This window comes from Ammospiza nelsoni, chromosome 4 (genome assembly GCF_027579445.1).
Source record: "Ammospiza nelsoni isolate bAmmNel1 chromosome 4, bAmmNel1.pri, whole genome shotgun sequence".
NCBI lineage: Eukaryota > Metazoa > Chordata > Aves > Passeriformes > Passerellidae > Ammospiza > Ammospiza nelsoni.
The window spans coordinates 42,092,498-42,110,942 of NC_080636.1; the positions used below are offsets into that span (position 1 = coordinate 42,092,498).

The window sequence follows — 18,445 nt, forward strand, 5'->3', positions numbered from 1 at the left end:
GATCTTTTTCTGGTGAAAAAATTGTGTTAGGTGGTGTTGTGAGTATATATTGACTTGTAAATTGCTCATTGGAGAGTGGAACTGTATCTCCCAAATAAAAATTCTAGAGAAATACTTTTTTTTCTCCCTGCAATTTTTATTTTATTAAAAATATATGAAAAATACATTGGGATCCAGATTACATGGAATTTTTCCCCGGTTCCATTAAACTCAAATTACTTTCAGTTGAAATGAGAAGATTTTAAAATATTTTTTAACCTCGCTGGTGAAGAGAAACTGTATAAAATAAAAGACTTGAGATAAATCAGTGGGTTTTTTTTTCCCAGAAAGCCTGTGCCATGCCAGATTTACAGTGCTAGCTCCTACAAACTAGCAAATTGTGCTTTTTGTGTCTTGAGATGTGTGATGTGGCTGATGATTTACACAAACTGCTGCTCTTGAGAGAGCTTGAGTTACAGGAGGATTGAAATGAGCTAATGAAGTAGCTCCACATGAAAGAGAGAGAGGAACATGTTTGACCATGTTTACCTGGAGCAGCAGGGGAAAGAGATTTTTCGTCTAGTAAAATGGCTCCCATCTTCCATTCTTTAGGGAAATTTTTGTTTTTAATCTCTAAACTCCTTCTGTTTAAGTAATCTAGAATAAGTGGCACTAAAATAACAAGACCTGCCCTCCTCCTGTCAATCAGTGCTGTAGGAAATGCTAGAGGATGCTGTCCCTGACCCAGAAGGAGATGCAAGCTGACCAGGCAGGATGTAAATACCCTTTTCACTGATCTCTCCACATGCTGGAGAGCTGCAGACCTGGGCTTTGTTTTCAAGAAGTAAAAGTTCTCTGTTTCTTTACTGATTCCTAGCAAAGGTGGGTACAGTACTTACACTCTGGCCCTCCTGCTTCTCTGGTAGTACAGCAAAAAGGGGGGAGAACATGGAAAAGAGGACCAGAGGTAAAGCAGCTGGTTTACCACACACAAACAAATTTATGTGTGGCCTAAGTGAGGGTGAGAAAGTTCAATATGGTTATTAATTGTTATTGTTTATGAAAAATACAAATCTCTACTGAAAGCAGCGCTGACAAAGAAATCTGGAATGACAAGAGTTGGGCAATTAATTTCTTTCATCTCAAGAAGTGTCCTGGCAGCCTGTTGTCTACCAGCAGCTGACAATTCTGGGTCAATGAAGCTGCAGTTTGGTGTGGAGGATGTCAGGCAGAGAAGGGATGGAAGGATGGTCAGTGCAGTGGGTGAGGCACAGGGGCTCAGCTCAAGCCTTTGTTGCAGTACCTCAAAGGGGGATCGGAGAAGAGGGAGGACAAGAGCTGGAGAGGGTTATCAGGGTGTACTTCCTTTAATGCATCAGGATCTGTTGTTTGTGTGACCTCTCTGCTGGCAAAGAATTTTGTGACAATTATTTCTTTCTGACTTTTCTTCTTCCCCCTCACAGCACTGGTGATGGTCCTGAATAGCACAAGTGTCAGCTGGAGCGCCCGCATTCAGATGTTCCTTACCTTTTGTAAGCTTGTAGCAATTCTGATAATTATAGTCCCTGGAGTTATCCAGCTAATTAAAGGTATGAAATGAAAAGTAAATGCTTTTAAAGAGCTTTTATCTTTACACTCAGCAGTCTTTCCCCACCTGCCTCCACCACATAATGCTTATAGCAGCAAAATCTCTTAATTAGTCTGTGCTTGCTTAACTGAGGCTCTGTACTGTCATGTCTTTGATAAGAAGTGGAACTAACACTGGGATGAAATGGTGTTTCCTTCAGCATGCCAATGAGACTATTCCAATCAGACTTGCTTTTCCAAGGAGCAAATGGACTGCTCTTCTTCTGGAATCTGTCTTTGGCCTGAACTTTGTGAAAGGGGCAGAGTGGGGTTTAAAGGCAGGTAGATACACATGCACCTCCCCAGAGCACATGCCTAGCCCAGGCAGGATGGCTGCTCTGGCTGCGCTAGTCCCTAGTCATGGTACATGTGTGTGTGTGGTGCTAGAGGGGGCTCCCCATTCACAGAACCACACAATCACACGGTGGTGTGGGTTGGAAGGGACCTTAAAGATCATCTAGTTCAAACCCTCTGCCATGGCAGAGATGTCTTCCACCGGGCCATGTTTTTCAAAGGCCCATCCAAAGCCTTGAACACTTTCAGAGCATCCTGGATTGCTTCTCTGGACAATCTATTCCAGTGCCTCATCACTGTCACTGGGCAGATTTTTTCCTAACACGTAATCTAAACCTGCCCTCTGTCAGTTTATAGCTATTTCCCCTTTTCCTGTCACTACATGTCCTTGTTAAGGCCCTCTTTTCACTGACAGGTGCTCAGCTACCTGTAGAGACTTTCCCATCCCAGCCCTCTGAGCAGCAGGTGTGAGATGGTGACAAGCCCCAGGTCACCCTCCCTCAAGAACCACAGAGAGCGCCAGCAGCCATGCAGCGCACAGGGGCAGAGCAAGGAGCCCTCTTGAGTGTGTTGGTGGCAGATTTTATCCAACAAAAACTGTCACAGTTTTGGGCTATGTCCCACCCAAGTGAAGAGCGCAGTGTTAGTCTGTGCAGTGAGCTCAGTTTCTCAGGGACAGGAGGCTCTCTGTGGTTAACATAGACTCTGAAATAAAAGTTTTCCTGTGTGGCACTCTGCTGATTCACTATTTTTGTTTTCTTGTTTTTCACTTTCTTTCTGGCACTTGCAATGTCGTTGCGTCTCTGTATTTGTATGGGTTTAGAGCAAATTTGGGGAAGAATTTCTTAAAGGACTTCTGGTGGGAAAAGCAGGTCTAATCGGCCCCTCCCCGCAACTGGTCCGGGAGGAAAAAATACTTCTTTGGAGAAAGGTGGAAAAAACCTGTTTATTAAACAATAAAACTAAAACAATATCAAACAATGAGACTTCTTGCTAATCTAAAAGAGATGACAAACTGAGAAAACCCCGTCCCCGGGTTGCAGCTCACTCAGTCTCTGGTCAGTCCCTCAGTGCTGGCAATGTCGCAGGCCAGGCCCAGCCCGGTGGGCCTCAGCTGCAGCTGCTGGTGCTCCCCTGGGTGTTCAGACCAGAGCAGTTTCAAGAGGTCCAAAGAAGAGGGAAAAAAACACAGTCCAGGGAACTTCTTTGCCTCAGCTAGCTAACACTAACTAAAAAGCAAAAGAAGAACTCTGTCCTGCTGTCTGTCCACAGACTACAATAGTCCAGGAGGAGGAATGTGGGGCGTGAGAGCAGTGTCTGGAGGAAAAAAACCTGCACTTCTCTCCCCCCTTCACTCCTTGCAATAAGTCTTAAAGGTGCAAAACTTACTATTCAGCATAAACAGAACAAGACGATTGGGGGTAAAAGCACCATACAGCCAACCCAGGACAGTCTCGCACGTGACATATGAAATGTGTAAAATTTCTCTCTGTTCCCATCCACCCCAATTTTTCTAGACCTTTGGAGCAGGTCAAACCTGCTCCAACCCTTGGGGGTTGTTGCCCTGATGTAGCTCAGCTAAGTGTCCCTGATTCTCCACTGCGACCTTCTTCTGGCCACAGTTCCTCCCTTAACCAAAAAGCCTCTGCTTCAACAGGGATTTTGACTGAAGGCTTAGTAAAACCAGACCAAAGGTAGAGGATTTGACTCATTGCTAATTTAAATCTGAATTAATTAAGTTTCTTCCTGCTCCATATTTGTGGAGGATCATTGCTTCTCAGGAAATTTGGGATATGGTAGGGACATTTTACAAACCATAAAGCGCTTTGTAAATGAATGAGAGCATAACAAAAGTGTTCCACATTTGCATTTATAGATATATAGATAATTCTTACTTGATGTAATATTAATACAGTATTGATTATCGTGGTTGGGGGTTACTAAACTCATTTTTCAATGGTAGAAATTTCTAGAATTTTGGGTTTATTTATCTTATAAATGTTTCTTCTGAATGAAACGCCAGCAAAGTGCCTTCTGATTAAAATGTTGAACAAGTGAAATTTTCCACATAAAAAACTACTGAGCTCATTCTGCTCTTTCATGTTGATGTAAGTCACTGCTGGAAATGACAGAGCAGTGAGTGTCATCAAGCTCAGCATGCTTTGAAATAAACTAATAGGTCAAATTCTCCTATTGCATGAATACAGATTCCACAAAGCCTTTTACAATTGCTGGCAGATTATGGCTGTGAGGGTTGGGTCAGAATTTAAGGTCAAGGGGCAGAACTTCATGTCAGTGAACTGTTGGGTGATTAAATGATGTTAAATAAATGTTCCATGATGTGTTATATAATATATATTTTTTTTTTGACTAGTTATGACCAAAGAGCTCATTTTTCAACATTTTTGTTGTTGATTTTGCAGGAGAAACACAGCACTTTAAAAATGCCTTTGCAGGGAATGATGCCAGTGTTATGGGATTACCACTTGCTTTCTATTCAGGAATGTATGCCTATTCAGGCTGGTAAGTGGATGAAACTTATTTGTGTTTGTCCTGAAAAAAACCCACTAATGTGCTTTAACAAAGCTATTTATTTATATGAAGCAATGAGTCACACATTCTACATCTTTTGCCAAGCTACATCATACAGCTAGGGTAGTTGTCATCACTTTTCCATATGCTCAGTGGTGATTGTGCAAGCAGCTCTGGAAGGGAAAGATTTTTCTTTTTCAGTGTATAATATATAAACATGCACTGACCACCACAATAATCACACCACAAGAAAGGAATATTCTTCATTTTTTCATTAAATATTTTAATAAAAGGATAAAAGTACAAATGAAGCTTTAATTTTTTTGAAGAAATCAGTAATTTTATAAAAAACAAATCTATGATTCTGTTGCAAAATGGCCCTTAGCCTTGCTTTCTAAGAGCAGTATTTGACAAGAAAGAAACAATGAGATTGGTATGGGCCACAAAACAGAATAGAAATCTTTAGATTTTTAAACTTCTTGGTCTGAGAGATCTGGACCATACTTAAAAGAAGTGCAGCTGGCTTCCACAAAAGTCAGGTGCGATTGACTGTGAGCAAAGGTATGAGAATCTACCTTCAGGTATCCTGCTTAGAACTTTCAAGTCCTTTCTCTCTTTTCCCTCCAAAGTACACAGCAGCTGGTTTGAAAGGTGCTGCCCCTTCTGGAATCTGCCTTTACAATTTATTCATGCTCCTCGGGGCTCTGCATTGTGCAGCGCCAAAGGGCTTTAGCAGCAGCAGCCTGGGGGGAAGGAAGCAGCCTGCAGCGCACAGAGTGGGCTTATTTTGAGATAGCTTTGTCTGCAGGCCTTCCCTTTGCTCCCCATAGCCTCACAGGCAGCCAAGTCCTTTACCTTGCAAGATAAGGGGTTTATTTATTTAATATGAAAGGACAATGGGCCGGGCATTGGAGTTCTCTGCCCATCTGTAACTCCCCGGTTGCAGGAGCATTATAAATGTGCACACTGAAGTATGAACAGAACTTTATATACTAAATGGCAGCAGGGGAAGAAACCCAAGAGAGTCCAAAGCCTTTATCTGAGATAGACATGTAAGAAAAGAGCCTGGCATTTTGAAGCCTCAAAGAAATGGAATTGATTATGTGGAGATCTCTACTTTTTTCCCCCCTCTCTCCTATAACTGACTCTGTCTCTCATATCCATGCATGTGATGGTTTCTCACTTTTAAAATATTAACCTAAGTTTTTGTATGAAAGCAATTTAAAAAGCTCGTTATTATTATTCAGAATTTCTTTCCTGCAAAATGCTTAATCAAAAATACTGTTATTCTGTTGCTTCTTTCCCATTTTTCACATAACGGTTCAAAGCCTTGCAATAAAAATTATCTTTTTTTTCCCCTTTACACCTTCTGACTTTTATTTCAAGGTCCTTATTTGCTACTTATAAAAGAAATTAGCAGGAAAAAGACCTAATTTGGCTAGTTGTTCTTCCCTGCTGTCTATTTTCCTTTGTTATCAACTAAAATTCATCACCTCATCACGAGGAGCAGACCATTAAGTGGAGTGGCAATATCCTTGCACTATCAGTTTCATGGGGCTAAATCAATGCAATTAGCTGAATATGAAGGAGTGTTGGAAGTGTTGGTGATGTGTCCTGGGATGCAGGCAGAATTTTATGCATAGCTCACAAGACTGTTAAATTTTAGCTGTTAACTTTTAAAGATACAGCTTTGAAGAAAAGAAAAGCAGTATCTCTTCTGTGTGTGGGTTCATCCTGCCAAGAGCAAGTGTAGACTGTGGGGTATGTAAAATGTTGGCTGAAAAAGTGGAGAAAAGAATGCGAGGAAACATGCCTTTGCATCAATAAAAGAACTGATGCTGGGCTATCACAGAATGGTTTGGGTTGAAAGGGACCTTAAAGATAATTTTGTTCCAATCCCCCTGCCAAGGATAGGGACACTTCCCACCAGACCAGAGTGCTAAAAGCCCCATGCAACCTGACCTTGAACGCTTCCAGGGATGGGGCATCCACAGCTTCCTTGGGCAACCAGTTCCAGTGCTCCAGCACCCTCACTGGAAAGACTTTCCTCCATATATCTAACCTAAATCTACTTCTGTGCTCTATGTGCTAGAAAGTTTAAAAACAAGTACTGATGTTTTTGCACAAGGTGGCAAAGAATTTCTTGCGCAGTCACAAAATCACTATTTTTAAAGAGCCACGTTAACTTGTTCTGCTAACCCAGTTCTGCTCCAAGACTTGTGATGGGGCAAATCTCCCAGACTTCCGGCCAGCTTGGTCACCAGTGGTTTATTCACAGCAGCAGTGCTGGCTCAGGTGCCATTTGTCTTTCTGCACAAGATCAGAAGACCAGCATAGGTGCTGTACGGACTGCTCTGTTTGATTAGACAAGATCTGACTTCGGGCCTGTCTCTGAGCCAGGCACAACTGTGTTCCAGGCAGGCACAGACTGAGTGCTAATAAATGTAGAACAGAGGGTTCAGTGGCCTTGAGGCTTGTGGTTGCTTTGCATGCAGGGCTGTGCCTGGTGAGCAGCTCCTATGAATTCTCATACAGAGCTCTCCCTTGAATGCTGCTGGAATGTGATCAGAGTGCAGCCTGTACTGGATAAAAGGCAGCAAGCACAAATGGAATATAAAGCTTGAAGTGTGCATGTGTGTGCGTATGTATGGAATTAGGGTAAACCATTAACTGTGTAGTATGCTCAGGGGGGAAAAAAATTAATTACACACTGACTGTACATAGTCACTGTCTTTTTCTTCTCCTGCTTTGCTGTCTTTTCTGAGAATTCCCTTCCTGAGTGTGAGGATAAGGGAAGGTTAAATATCCCTCTCTCCTTAATCCAAACATGGGCCTGCAAAGCCTACTGTAATTAACAGCAGTGCTTAACTAAAATCATCTTCTTGATTCTTAGTGAGAGAAATACAGAATAAAAGTATAGGAATAAATCTTATCATACATTTTATAACTATTTTCTAGGTTTTACCTCAATTTTGTCACCGAAGAAGTGGAAAACCCTGAAAAGTACGTACTTAATGTTTTGCTTGACTTTTGAGAAATGATGTAAAAGTAGTGATCTTCAAAGTTCTGTATGCTGGTCAAGCTGCTTGCCTTCCAGCAGATTTGGTATCTATTTGAATTGCAACTGCTCGAAAATTTGCTATTTTTGGTCTGTTGTGACCTTATTATGTATTCTGCTTTTATCTGCACTGAAAGAGTGGCTGGTTTTGTGTATTCCAGGATTAAGTGGATCTGTCTCTAGGGCTCTGGTTCTCCCCCTCAGGATACAAGTAACTATCAGCGGCTCCTTTCAGTGGAAGCTACTGATACCCTGTCAGGGAAATCTTGCCCAAGAAACTTATCTGCTGCAATATTTGTCAGTTTTGCTGTGTATAAATATTAATTAAATACTTAGTTCTACTTGCTCTAGATGTCTCAGAAATGCAGGATCTTGAATACATGCCACAAAGCATCCAATCTAATTAAACTGAACAGGGGATATGGGTTTGAGCCGGTTTCCAGTCAGAGCTGAATACTCCCACATCACCTGCCTGTAAAACATGGAAAGTTGTCTTGTTAGGGAGAGTTTGATTTGTCCCATCTATTTGGGTAGATGTGTTTTGGTACATGGGCCAGTAATAAAAGGCTACTAACTTTTTCTAAAAGTTAAAGAAAATGTGCCTTTCCAGATCGATTTTCTTTCTTTGAGGAAAAGAAGCTATTTACTTGACAAAGAAATTAATGGCTAAATTTTCTTACATTTTTAAAATAAGATAGCTGGCTGGGTACCAAATTGCTTATTGTTTTAAAAGAACCCTCAGCACTGTGCACTTAGATAATATGAATCTGAGACATATAGGGAAAGAAAACCCCAAGCCATTGACTGGGAGCATCCAGAAGAGTTTTGTTAGTTTCTTCAAAGTCTGAACCAAATCTGGTGCTATTTCAGAGGCCTGAAATTATAAGAAAATGGATGATAAAACATGGGGCTGGCAGAAACACTGGCAGATTTCCATTGTTTCAGTGACTTTGGGACATGTTGTGTTTTAGCAGACTCTTTGATGTGATCTAGATATGTAGAGTGAGAATTGTGTGACCGGAATCTGAGACCAGGTGGAAAATACTGCATTAATATTTGTGAATAATCATTATGACAGATATCTATGTACAAATGAGTTTTTCACTAGTAATCTTCAGTTCTGATAAGATGCCATTTTAGGAGCTGTGGTTTAGTAAACATGACTCTGGATGTATTTAAAATGTGTAGATGTGGCACTTGGGGACATGGTTTAGTGACGGACTTGGCAGTGCTGGTTTCATGGTTAGACTCAGTGGTCTTAGAGTTCTTTTCAAACCTGAAGGCTTCTGTGCTTTTAAGGCATTTGTATCAGTGGAGAGCTGTTGCAGACATCTTTTATGAAAAATCCTTTCCTTAGGGTTTTTCCTCCTGAAAAGCTGGGAGGCCTCAGGAACAAAATGCAAACATTGATTATCTGCTGCTGTGGAATGCAACAGGTGCATCTGGGATTGGCCCATGTTGGATGTTTGTAATTAATGGCCAATCACAGCCCAGCTGGCTCAGACAGAGAGCCGAGCCACAAACCTTTGTTATCATTCTTTGCTATTCTATTCTTAGCCAGCCTTCTGATGAAATCCTTTCTTCAATTCTTTTAGTATAGTTTTAATGTAATATATATCATAAAATGATAAATCAAGCCTTCTGAAACATGGAGTCAGATCCTCGTCTCTTCCCTCAACCTGAGACCCCTGTGAACACCATCAAAAAGAGCAGCTGGCTAAAGATTCCCAGCCTTAGGACACACATGAACTCAAGCTGGATGATCTAGGGTTTAACTACCAAGGATCTGTTCTCTTTATAAAATCATGAGAGACAGACAGTAAAACCAAAAGACAACCTACAGATTTTTTTTTTTAGTTTTGAAAAATTTTTGTGTCACAGACTGATTTTAAATGTGAAACTAAATGTAGCTGTGAAGGGATTCTGGTCCAAGACATCTAGCTCTTCAGGAAATTCTGGGAGATAGGTTAGGAGCCAGAGTCTTGGTGGTATGATTAAATTCAGGTAGAAGCAATAAAATTTGTAAATTATCATGTGGTTACCACCAATACCGTGTGATCCTTTTAAACGTGCAGATATCTATACCCTTTGTGACTTTTCAAACAACTTCTGTGTCTGCGGTTCTTTTAACTGGAATTCTTGGTAATTTTCATTATAGCTATTTTTACATCTGTTGAGTTTTTTGTGACTGAAATCAGAGGAGTGATTTTTGATCATTTTGCTCTCTGCTGCATAGGACAGAAAAGGATAGCTCCTCTCTCTTTTAAAAGCTAAGCACCCCTCAAAGCATGATATATCTCTGCTAAGAGAAATGGTGCTGGTTCAATTCTGATGATGTTTTTCCATTGCAGCTAGGATGTGAGGGAAGAAGACTGTCTTTTCCCATCTCAGGAGAACTTCTCTGTACTCCAGGTTATCTTTGGAGATCTGCTGAAGTTATGTGTGCTGCTAGTGAGGATGTAGGACTGGAGGGTAAACCATGTAACATGGCTGAAAAAAACCCCTCAATATTACATGTGCAATGTTATCACAAGGCTCTTGAAACTTCCCTTCATCACTCTTCCTCTTGAGGCTGCACTTTGAGAGGATGAGTGGATGCCCAGTTTTTACAATCTCCATGCTAAGGTATAATATAGACTAGAAGAGAGTGGGATATTAAAAATTGCTAAATAAGTGGCAGGTGATGGTGGGGCAAATGGATTGTTACTGTCTGTGGTGACAGAGACCTCTGTACCACCTGTAAGTGGGGATTCTGGACTCCCTTGAGCTGAAATAAGCAATTCAATGAAACATTTGGAACATATTTTTTATTTGGTTGTCACCTGGGAATGGGTCTGTTGGAAAGATGTCCTGAACCAAGGGCTGTTCCACCATGGTTCCCAAAGCTACAGGGCAAGAGAATAGTGTGGATTAATCTCAGTGGCAACTGTCTCAGCTCCCACTAAACCCAATGCAAATGTTAGATGAGCCACAGATTATTCTGCTGTTGTAGGCATTTATTAAGACTAAACTGCCTTTTCTTTCTTTTTTTTTAAACCTAAAATGCTGTCTTTCACTCTTCCTGTGAGCATTATGTTAAAGGTTGCACCGAGCAACCTGGTCTAGGGGAAGGTATCCCTGCCCATGGGCAGGGGGCTTGGAGCTACAACTTCAAGGTCCCTCCCAACCCAAACTATTCTGTGATTCTACTGTTGGTATGATGCTGCTGATTTTAAAAAGGAAGAGGAAAGTACAGGCTTGGACCACTTAGAGCTTGTAACACATCCAGATGTGCAATTTGTAATGTTTTTCAATGGTTAGGATGGATGCAAATTACTTACAGCAAAGGAGGTGAGCACAGTGAGGTCTTCTGCCCTGCAGCTGTCAAAGTAAATGTTTGCCAGAGAATCAGTCACAGTTGTGCATTTCCAGATGTGCAACAGCTTTGGAAGCAGCTGAGGTGAATGATCAGCTCCATGCCCATGTGAACCAGCAGGCTGCAAACCCCCAGTGAACGTACCAAGGGGACGTGCCAGGTTTACAGCAGAGGGATGGCAGGAATGCTCTAGCAGAGAGTGGGGATGGGGCTTTGAGCAGCTTGGCCCAGTGGAAGGTGTCCCCACCTATGGCAACAAGATTGGAACAAGATGATCTTTACGGTCCCTTCCGACCCAAAACGTTCTTTGGCGGTGGGCCCTAGAATATATCCTGAGATGTGTTGGAAGGTGGAAGCATCTGCTATTAGACTTTAAGTTTCCCAGATAGGGATTGCATTTCTTTCTGTGGTATATGGCACCAGGGAGACCCTTCGGAATATGGCATGTGTTGTTGGGAATGCAGGAGAGAGGCAGGGAAAGGGGGATGCTTGTGCTCTTGGCCAGTCCCCTCGGTGCTCCAAGCAGCTGTTTGTAGAGGCAGGAAGGGCTTTGGAGGCTGTGGGAATCTGTAGAGGTGCAGCTGCCTGCCCAGGTGCAATAAATTCCACACTTAGGTCTATAAGTAGGATAAATACTCTGGGTCTGAGACACTGGGGTGCTGAGGCAATACAAAACCCTAGAGAGGGAGAGCAGAAACAGAGGGAATGAGCAAAGCAAGGGAGCAAGGGGATCAAGCATCCTTGACAGTACAGAAGGGAGAACAGAAACACTTTAAAAAAAATCTCAAAGTGATTGTCGTTGCTTTTTGAACAGAGTTTTGGAAGTAGTGTTGAATTCTCACTTTGGAAATGCCCCTGTTCCTTCTTTTGTGTAAGGACATTATTATAACCCCAATTATCATAAGATGTAAAAGTAGCTGTTTCTGTCTTTTACTAAACCCCTTTTTGATGTCTCATTTTTAAGCCTGAACTCCTTTCTTTATTCCTCTTTGTTCAAATGCTTCTCTCCTTCTCTCATGTAGCTATTAGTAGCACCCGAAGAAACACAAAGTTAATGTTTATTTTAGAAGGAGCTGGGGTTGCAGTCTTAATATACAATTTTTAAAAATAGCCTGAAATAATTTTAGTATCAAGAATATGTGGAACAACATGAAAGTGTGACAACAAATTTCTTTTCCTTTTTTTGAAAATTATGCTTTGCGTGTACAGGCTGGGTCAATAGCAATTGTTGTTTCAAATAAAATATCTAAATAATCCTTGAAGCAGAACTTCACCAAAACAAACTTGTGCAGCCACATCACCTGCAGCTTTGATCTTTTTGATTTCTTACTCTATAAGGATCAGTCTCAAACTGAGGTCTTATTGTTAAATAATAGGTGAATGAAGGAACAGCCAGGTCTCTGAGGGAGTTTGTCACCTGAAAATTGACAGGAGCCATGTTTTCTGGAGCAGGAAATTTTTAGGAGTAGAAATCATGCATGAACTTCCAGACTAATTTCTTGGTACATAGTCTTTGATCTCATCCATTTCCATGAGCACCCACTTGTCACAGACATCTTTTATGGAAAATCCTTTCCTTAGGATTTTTCCTCCTGAGAAGCTGGGAGGCCTCAGGAACAAAACGCAAACATTGATTATCTGCTGCTGTGGAATGCAACAGGTGCATCTGGGATTGGCCCATGTTGGATGTTTGTAATTAATGGCCAATCACAGTCAGCTGGCTCAGACAGAGAGCCGAGCCACAAGCCTTTGTTATCATTCTTTCTTTTTCGATTCTTAGCCAGCCCTCTGATGAAGTCCTTTCTTCTATTCTTTTAGTATAGTTTTAATGTAATATATATCATAAAATAATAAATCAAGCCTTCTAAAACGTGGAGTCAGATCCTCATCTCTTCCCTCATCTTCAGACCCCTGTGAACACTGTCACACCCACTATGTACTCTCAAGAAACAGGCTGAGTTTTTTCAATCAAAACCCTGAAAGCAGCTCATGCCTGAAGAGCACTTCCCTCTTCCCTCCCTAGGTAGAGCACTGCAGGATCAGTGCTGTAGTTCATCAAGAATTTTGGCAGCCTCCAGACGAGAAGATTAACACAAAAGTGTTTTCACATCACATGAACACTTTCAGAGCCCTGTCAAAGTCAGAGCCAGGTTGTGTCAGATGCTGGCCAAAGTGAATCCCACTTTAACAAAATTGTGCTCCATCCTCACTATGAGTAGATGATTGGCCTGAATTCTTCAAGTTGTGAAGATTAGGCTTGTGTTGGAAGAGAGAGAAAACATTGTTTCACTTTAAGGGGAGGGAAACTTAGACTCAAATTCCTTACTGACTTCAAGGCTGTCTGCCATCAAGTGGGCAACTTGAGAGAGATGTGAATTTATGGCTCTTGTTTTACTAAATAATTTTATTTATTTGGCAGTGCAGGTTTTTGTTGGTGTTGTTGAACTTAGGGAATATTTTTCATTTAGTGGACAAAAATAATAGAATTTCAAAGGATGTGGATTCTGAAAACATTTTACAGCATAGATTACTTTGCAGTTGCAGTTAAGCACAGCTGCTATTTGGCATAATCCTTTCTTTTGTCTCTCTATCTCTTCTCTTTTTTTTTTTTTTTCCCATTTCTCCTTCACCCCCACCCCCCTGCCTTATTGAACCATTTCATTGGCAAATATTTCATTTTTGTTTGCAAAATAACTTTGGTCCAGCCCAGGCAATGTATCATTGTTTAAAAAATTACACAGTGCAAAGAACATATTATTGAGATGTATAGTGTTTATAAGTGTAGTCTCAGATTGATAAATCATGTCTTGTGCTGTTGAAAAACCAAGAAATGAATTGCTTTGCTATGACCTTGGTGTCTGAGATCAGTCAGTTTGTCTATTAGATTTTTCCACGTTCTTCTCACTTCATTTATTCCTTCTTTTCCAAAATACCAAGAAACAGTAGCTGTATAGCAAGCCACCCGAGCTTGATATCATCAGACATTTTATAAAATCAGGCTATCAAAATGTTTGAAAAAATCTATTTTTATACTGTTTTTAAATAATGTGAATGTCATGTCTAGCTAATGTGTGCCGCCCGTTCATTCTAATTATAGAGTCAACTTTGTGTCTATGAGGACTGAGTGAGAGAAATAAAATATTAGGGGTGTGTTCTTCAATCTGTCTGAGAATTACAGAGATGCAGATGGATGGGAGGGGAATGGTGGCTGAGATGCTACAACTCTTCCAGCTCCCCTGTTATTTGTGGCCGTCTGATTTTTGGCACTTCTCATTAAAATGCAGCCCCCTGCCAAAGTCAGTCAGAAACTTGAATTGCACTGTTGCTCATTGTCAATCTAACCACTGATTAGGGATCAGATTCCCAGTAAGCAAAAGAGTAAAAAAATCTTTTCAGTGTTAATTGAGAGGTTGCAAACCTTTGATATTTCTGCCTCTCTGCTTCTTACATTTTTTGGTTGTTATTTTATAATTTAATGACAAGATTTACTCTGAAGAGGAATATTAATATCACTACTCTTAGACACTTGAAAGGTTTATCTGCTTGGAGCTTGACATCTTTCTTGTATCATTATATTCTGCTTATTCCTAAAAGATACATTTGACTCCAATTCATTTTCTTCATGTCAAGCTACAATGCCAAATATTCAGTGCAGAAGTTATAGGATTACATTGTGATGTTTGACCTGAAGATAATGAAAAGAGACAAATGCTAATCTTTCCAGTATTTTGTAAAGCCCATTTGCTCATGTGAATCCATCAGATTACCTTAAAGGGAAAACCAGGTCTGTTAAGTGAGCATTTGCAGTTTTTCCTCTATATATTATTTATGTCTTGGTAGATTTTTTGCACTTGAATACTCATTCTTCATCATAATCCTAATTAGCCTCCCCCAGCTATTTCTGTGTCTCTTTAATAGAAGTTTTATACTTTCTAAATTTGACTATATCTAACAGCATTGCAATCTGCTTAAATTCTTCCAGTTATCTGGGAGGCACCTCAGATGAGGTGTCTGAACCTGGTGAATTCAACAACAATTTTTCAACAACAATTTCTGCAGTTTATTTTTGCCCTCTGTAAGTGATAAAATTGTGTTTTCAGATCTAGAAAATCCTTTAATGGGAAGCTGAATCTGCCAAATAAAGAAAACAAACTAATTTACTAGCTCAAATCTGCTTTCAGGAAACCAAGCATGGGTTTTGCTATTTGTAAAATGTATGAAAAACATTTAATTAAGAATGTGATTCAGTAGTATTCAGTGTGTGTTTGAGAGGGACAAATAGACAATTCCTAGCTCTCAGGGGAGCTGATTCACCAGCTGTTCTTAATAAAATGATCTTTCCTTTACTTTTGCTTTCTCACTAATCTTATTGGCTCCTTACTATGACTCACATCTTCAACTCATTAATTATTGTTTCTTTTAGAAATTACTAATAACTCATTTCTGAAACTAAGTATTTCAGTCTTGGATGCATGATTTCTGACATCTCAGTATGGGAACAAACTTTTCTCCTTTCATAAATTTATTTTATTCTTTTTAGTTGGAGGATGGTGCTCTTGCTGGAAGTTGGAAATTCTCTTATGAGCGGGACTCAACTATCCTGAGTTGCTTTGCCTTTTATTTATATTCTTTCTTCACTCTTAGTTTGGGAGATTTTAGACCAGGCTTCTCAGGGCCCCCTCCAACCTCGCCTTGGACACTCCTGAGTTCTGGCTCCAACATTTCCCTTCTTCACTCTTGCACTAGTTTGAAAGCAAATCAGTAAGAGACTCCACATCAGATCTACAATTCAATAGGAAAATGAAAATAAATGAAAAAAAAAAATGGCTTAACCTGACAGAGTGAGGATACAACCTGACACCCTGTGGGTCAGGGTGTTGGCAGCAGTCCCATTAAATGGTGGCTGCAGCCCTCCTGCAGTGCCAGGTGTGATTCTGTTGGAGCAGGGATCCTGTAGAAGGGTTTGGTCTTCCTCTGACCGTCCAGTGGTGTTTATGTAGCTCTTGTCCTCCGGGAATCCAATAGATAAGGCTGTTTGTGGTGCTCCAAGTCTCAGATTATATGCAGTTAGGAATGCTTGGCTCCTCCCCCTGGGCGGAGCCTCTCACAATGGGATGGTGTAATTTTAAGAGTCATTCAGTGAAGCTTGATGGCCCATTAACAGAAGATATCCCCTGGAGTTATCAGGCATGAGTCATGGAAGAGATAAAGAACACTGCCCCACCTGATTTTAACAGGTGGTCATAGAATACATACTTTTGGTTACATCTTACACTGTAACCTAAGATTACCCTCCATCCCACCCCTCAGGAGATGTGCCATAAATGCCCTAATCTTGACAATCTGTTGGATCTGCTGACAAAATATGATTGAGTTTCATGTGATAGATGCAAATGATTCAAGGGTTGCAACTTGCTTGTGAGCCCTAATTGGGTTCTGTCTGTGATAGGATTTGTTGGGGGTCACTGAATTCACAAAATATTTCCAACCAGAGTAAGAAGGAAAACTGTGATTTTAACTGTGTTACCAGCTTGAGGTAAAAATGGGGAAAGATTCAGAATGGAATTGGATGGTAACCCAAACTAAAGTCCAAGTAATTGGTTTCTTTCTTTTTTTGTTAACTTCAATTACATTGGACTGGATTTTTGGATTTGATAATGTGGGTTATCCTGTAGTCTTGTAGTGAAGACGTTTCTTTGGCCCTGTAATTTTTGAGACTTTCAACATAGTAGCCACCATATATAATTAAGTGAGGATGCAGATCCAATCCTTCTGTTCTTGTTTTCCTTACTCTTGGCTGTTGAATGCAAATTCCTCCTGCCTCACCTGAGTGTCCCCTGCCCCACAGGTACATGAGGCCTTACTTCACAGCAGCGCTGTGTCACAAGACAGAGGGAATAGAGACCACAGTGTGCTGTGCAGCCTGAGTCTGGAGGGACCCAGATGCATGCAGAAAACACAGCAAATCCCCAGCCCTGTCTTTGACAGATGCACCTTGCGTCTGAGCAGTGCTCTGAATTCACCGGGGCAGGAGAAGCGGGCAGCAGAGGGTCTGGGAAGATGACTCCCTGCATGAATTCACAGGGAGCAAAGGCTCCAGCAGCAGGGATAACAAAAGGGCTGCAGATTTCATCGGGCACTATTCCTCTTCCTTTCCTCTGACACAGGCAGGGGCAGCCACTGTGTGTGCCTGCTGCTTTCCAGAGGCTGCATGTTTTCCTAAGGCATTTAGTTAGGGATGCTGTTACAGTCTATGGTGTTCAGGGTGTGTATGTGACGCACATATTCAATAATTCAATACATATTATCAGATATTGTTATTTATTTTTCCTTTTCCCATGTGCAGTTATTTGCTTTTTTTCCCCCTACCCCATTTTTTTTGGGGTGCTTATGTCACTGTTGAGTCCTGTGGTGAAATTCTACACCATAGGAGAGATGACCCTGGGGTGCTGCATCTTTGTCATTGGCAGCTGATTTCTAAACCCCAGTTTAGCATTTGAATTGGTTCAACTGTCTTCAGGTCTTTCTAACTTCTACTTCCTCTTTATTATCTTTCTGTTTTACGTAAAAGAAAAAAAAAAGAAAAAAGAAAAAATAAGTGATGTTCTGTTTAGAAACTGCAGTGAAGAGCTACCTGTGGCAGGCTTTAAACTGATATGCCAGTCAATATGAGTAAATTAGAAAAGAGAGTGATGTAATCTATAGTGTCTGTAAAGATTTCAAAGATGTTCCTTGATCATTAATTAAGACAATAAGGATGTCTTATAAAACCGCAGTTGAGACGACTAATAATTCACTATTGAATGAAGCAAGGCAAGGTCACTTGTATAATTGCCTGTTCTAACATTTATATTCCTTGTGTAAAATATTCCTACTCACATAAAAGTCAAGCTGAAGGCTGTGTAAATATTCAGGATGAGGCAATGCAGTTTTCATACCTAAAGGTTTGTGCACAACAAACAAACACAGTAGTTGTCTTTTTCTATGTATTTGTTTGATTTTTATAAACTGAATTATTATCTCATACAAAGTTAACTTATAGCACACACCTGGCATGGGTTTTGGAGAAGAGTGAGTGGGAAAATGGCAGAATAAAAATGAGTGCTATAAATGCATGGTTAGATACAGTATTGCTGCGCTGGGTTTTATCTGTGGATATGTGAGTTGAAATTAATAGCGCTACCTCTGCTCTTTTCCCCCTAATTGTCTGATAGAGAATCTGATTCTAACCTCTTTTATGTCTCAAAAATGTAATAAGGACACTGCCAAGACATTAGTCAGAAATCAGGAAGGTAGTCTGTGACAGTGTTCACAGGGGTCTTTGGATGAGGGAGAGACGAAGATCTGACTCCATGTTTCAGAAGGCTTGATTTATTATTTTGTGATTTATATTACATTAAAGCTGTACTAAAGAATAGAAGAAAGGATTTCATCAGAAGGCTGGCTAAGAATAGAAAAAGAAAGAATGATAACAAAGGCTTGTGGCTCGACAGAGAGTCCGAGCCAGCTGACTGTGATTGGCCATTAATTAGAAACCAACATGGGCCAATCCCAGATGCACCTGTTGCATTCCACAGCAGCAGATAATCAATGTTTGCATT

The 18,445-nt window shown here is 40.7% G+C and overlaps 1 protein-coding gene across 1 annotated transcript in view; it reads left to right on the forward strand.

The window, feature by feature from the left end:
* The window catches only part of SLC7A11 (solute carrier family 7 member 11), a 62,712-nt gene that overhangs the window by 14,288 nt on the left and 29,979 nt on the right, over positions 1-18,445 (forward strand). The window contains exons 4-6 of the mRNA XM_059471058.1: positions 1,443-1,568; positions 4,323-4,422; positions 7,390-7,434. Of these exons, the coding sequence (XP_059327041.1) occupies positions 1,443-1,568; positions 4,323-4,422; positions 7,390-7,434 (271 nt within the window). The remainder of the gene's footprint in view (positions 1-1,442; positions 1,569-4,322; positions 4,423-7,389; positions 7,435-18,445) is intronic.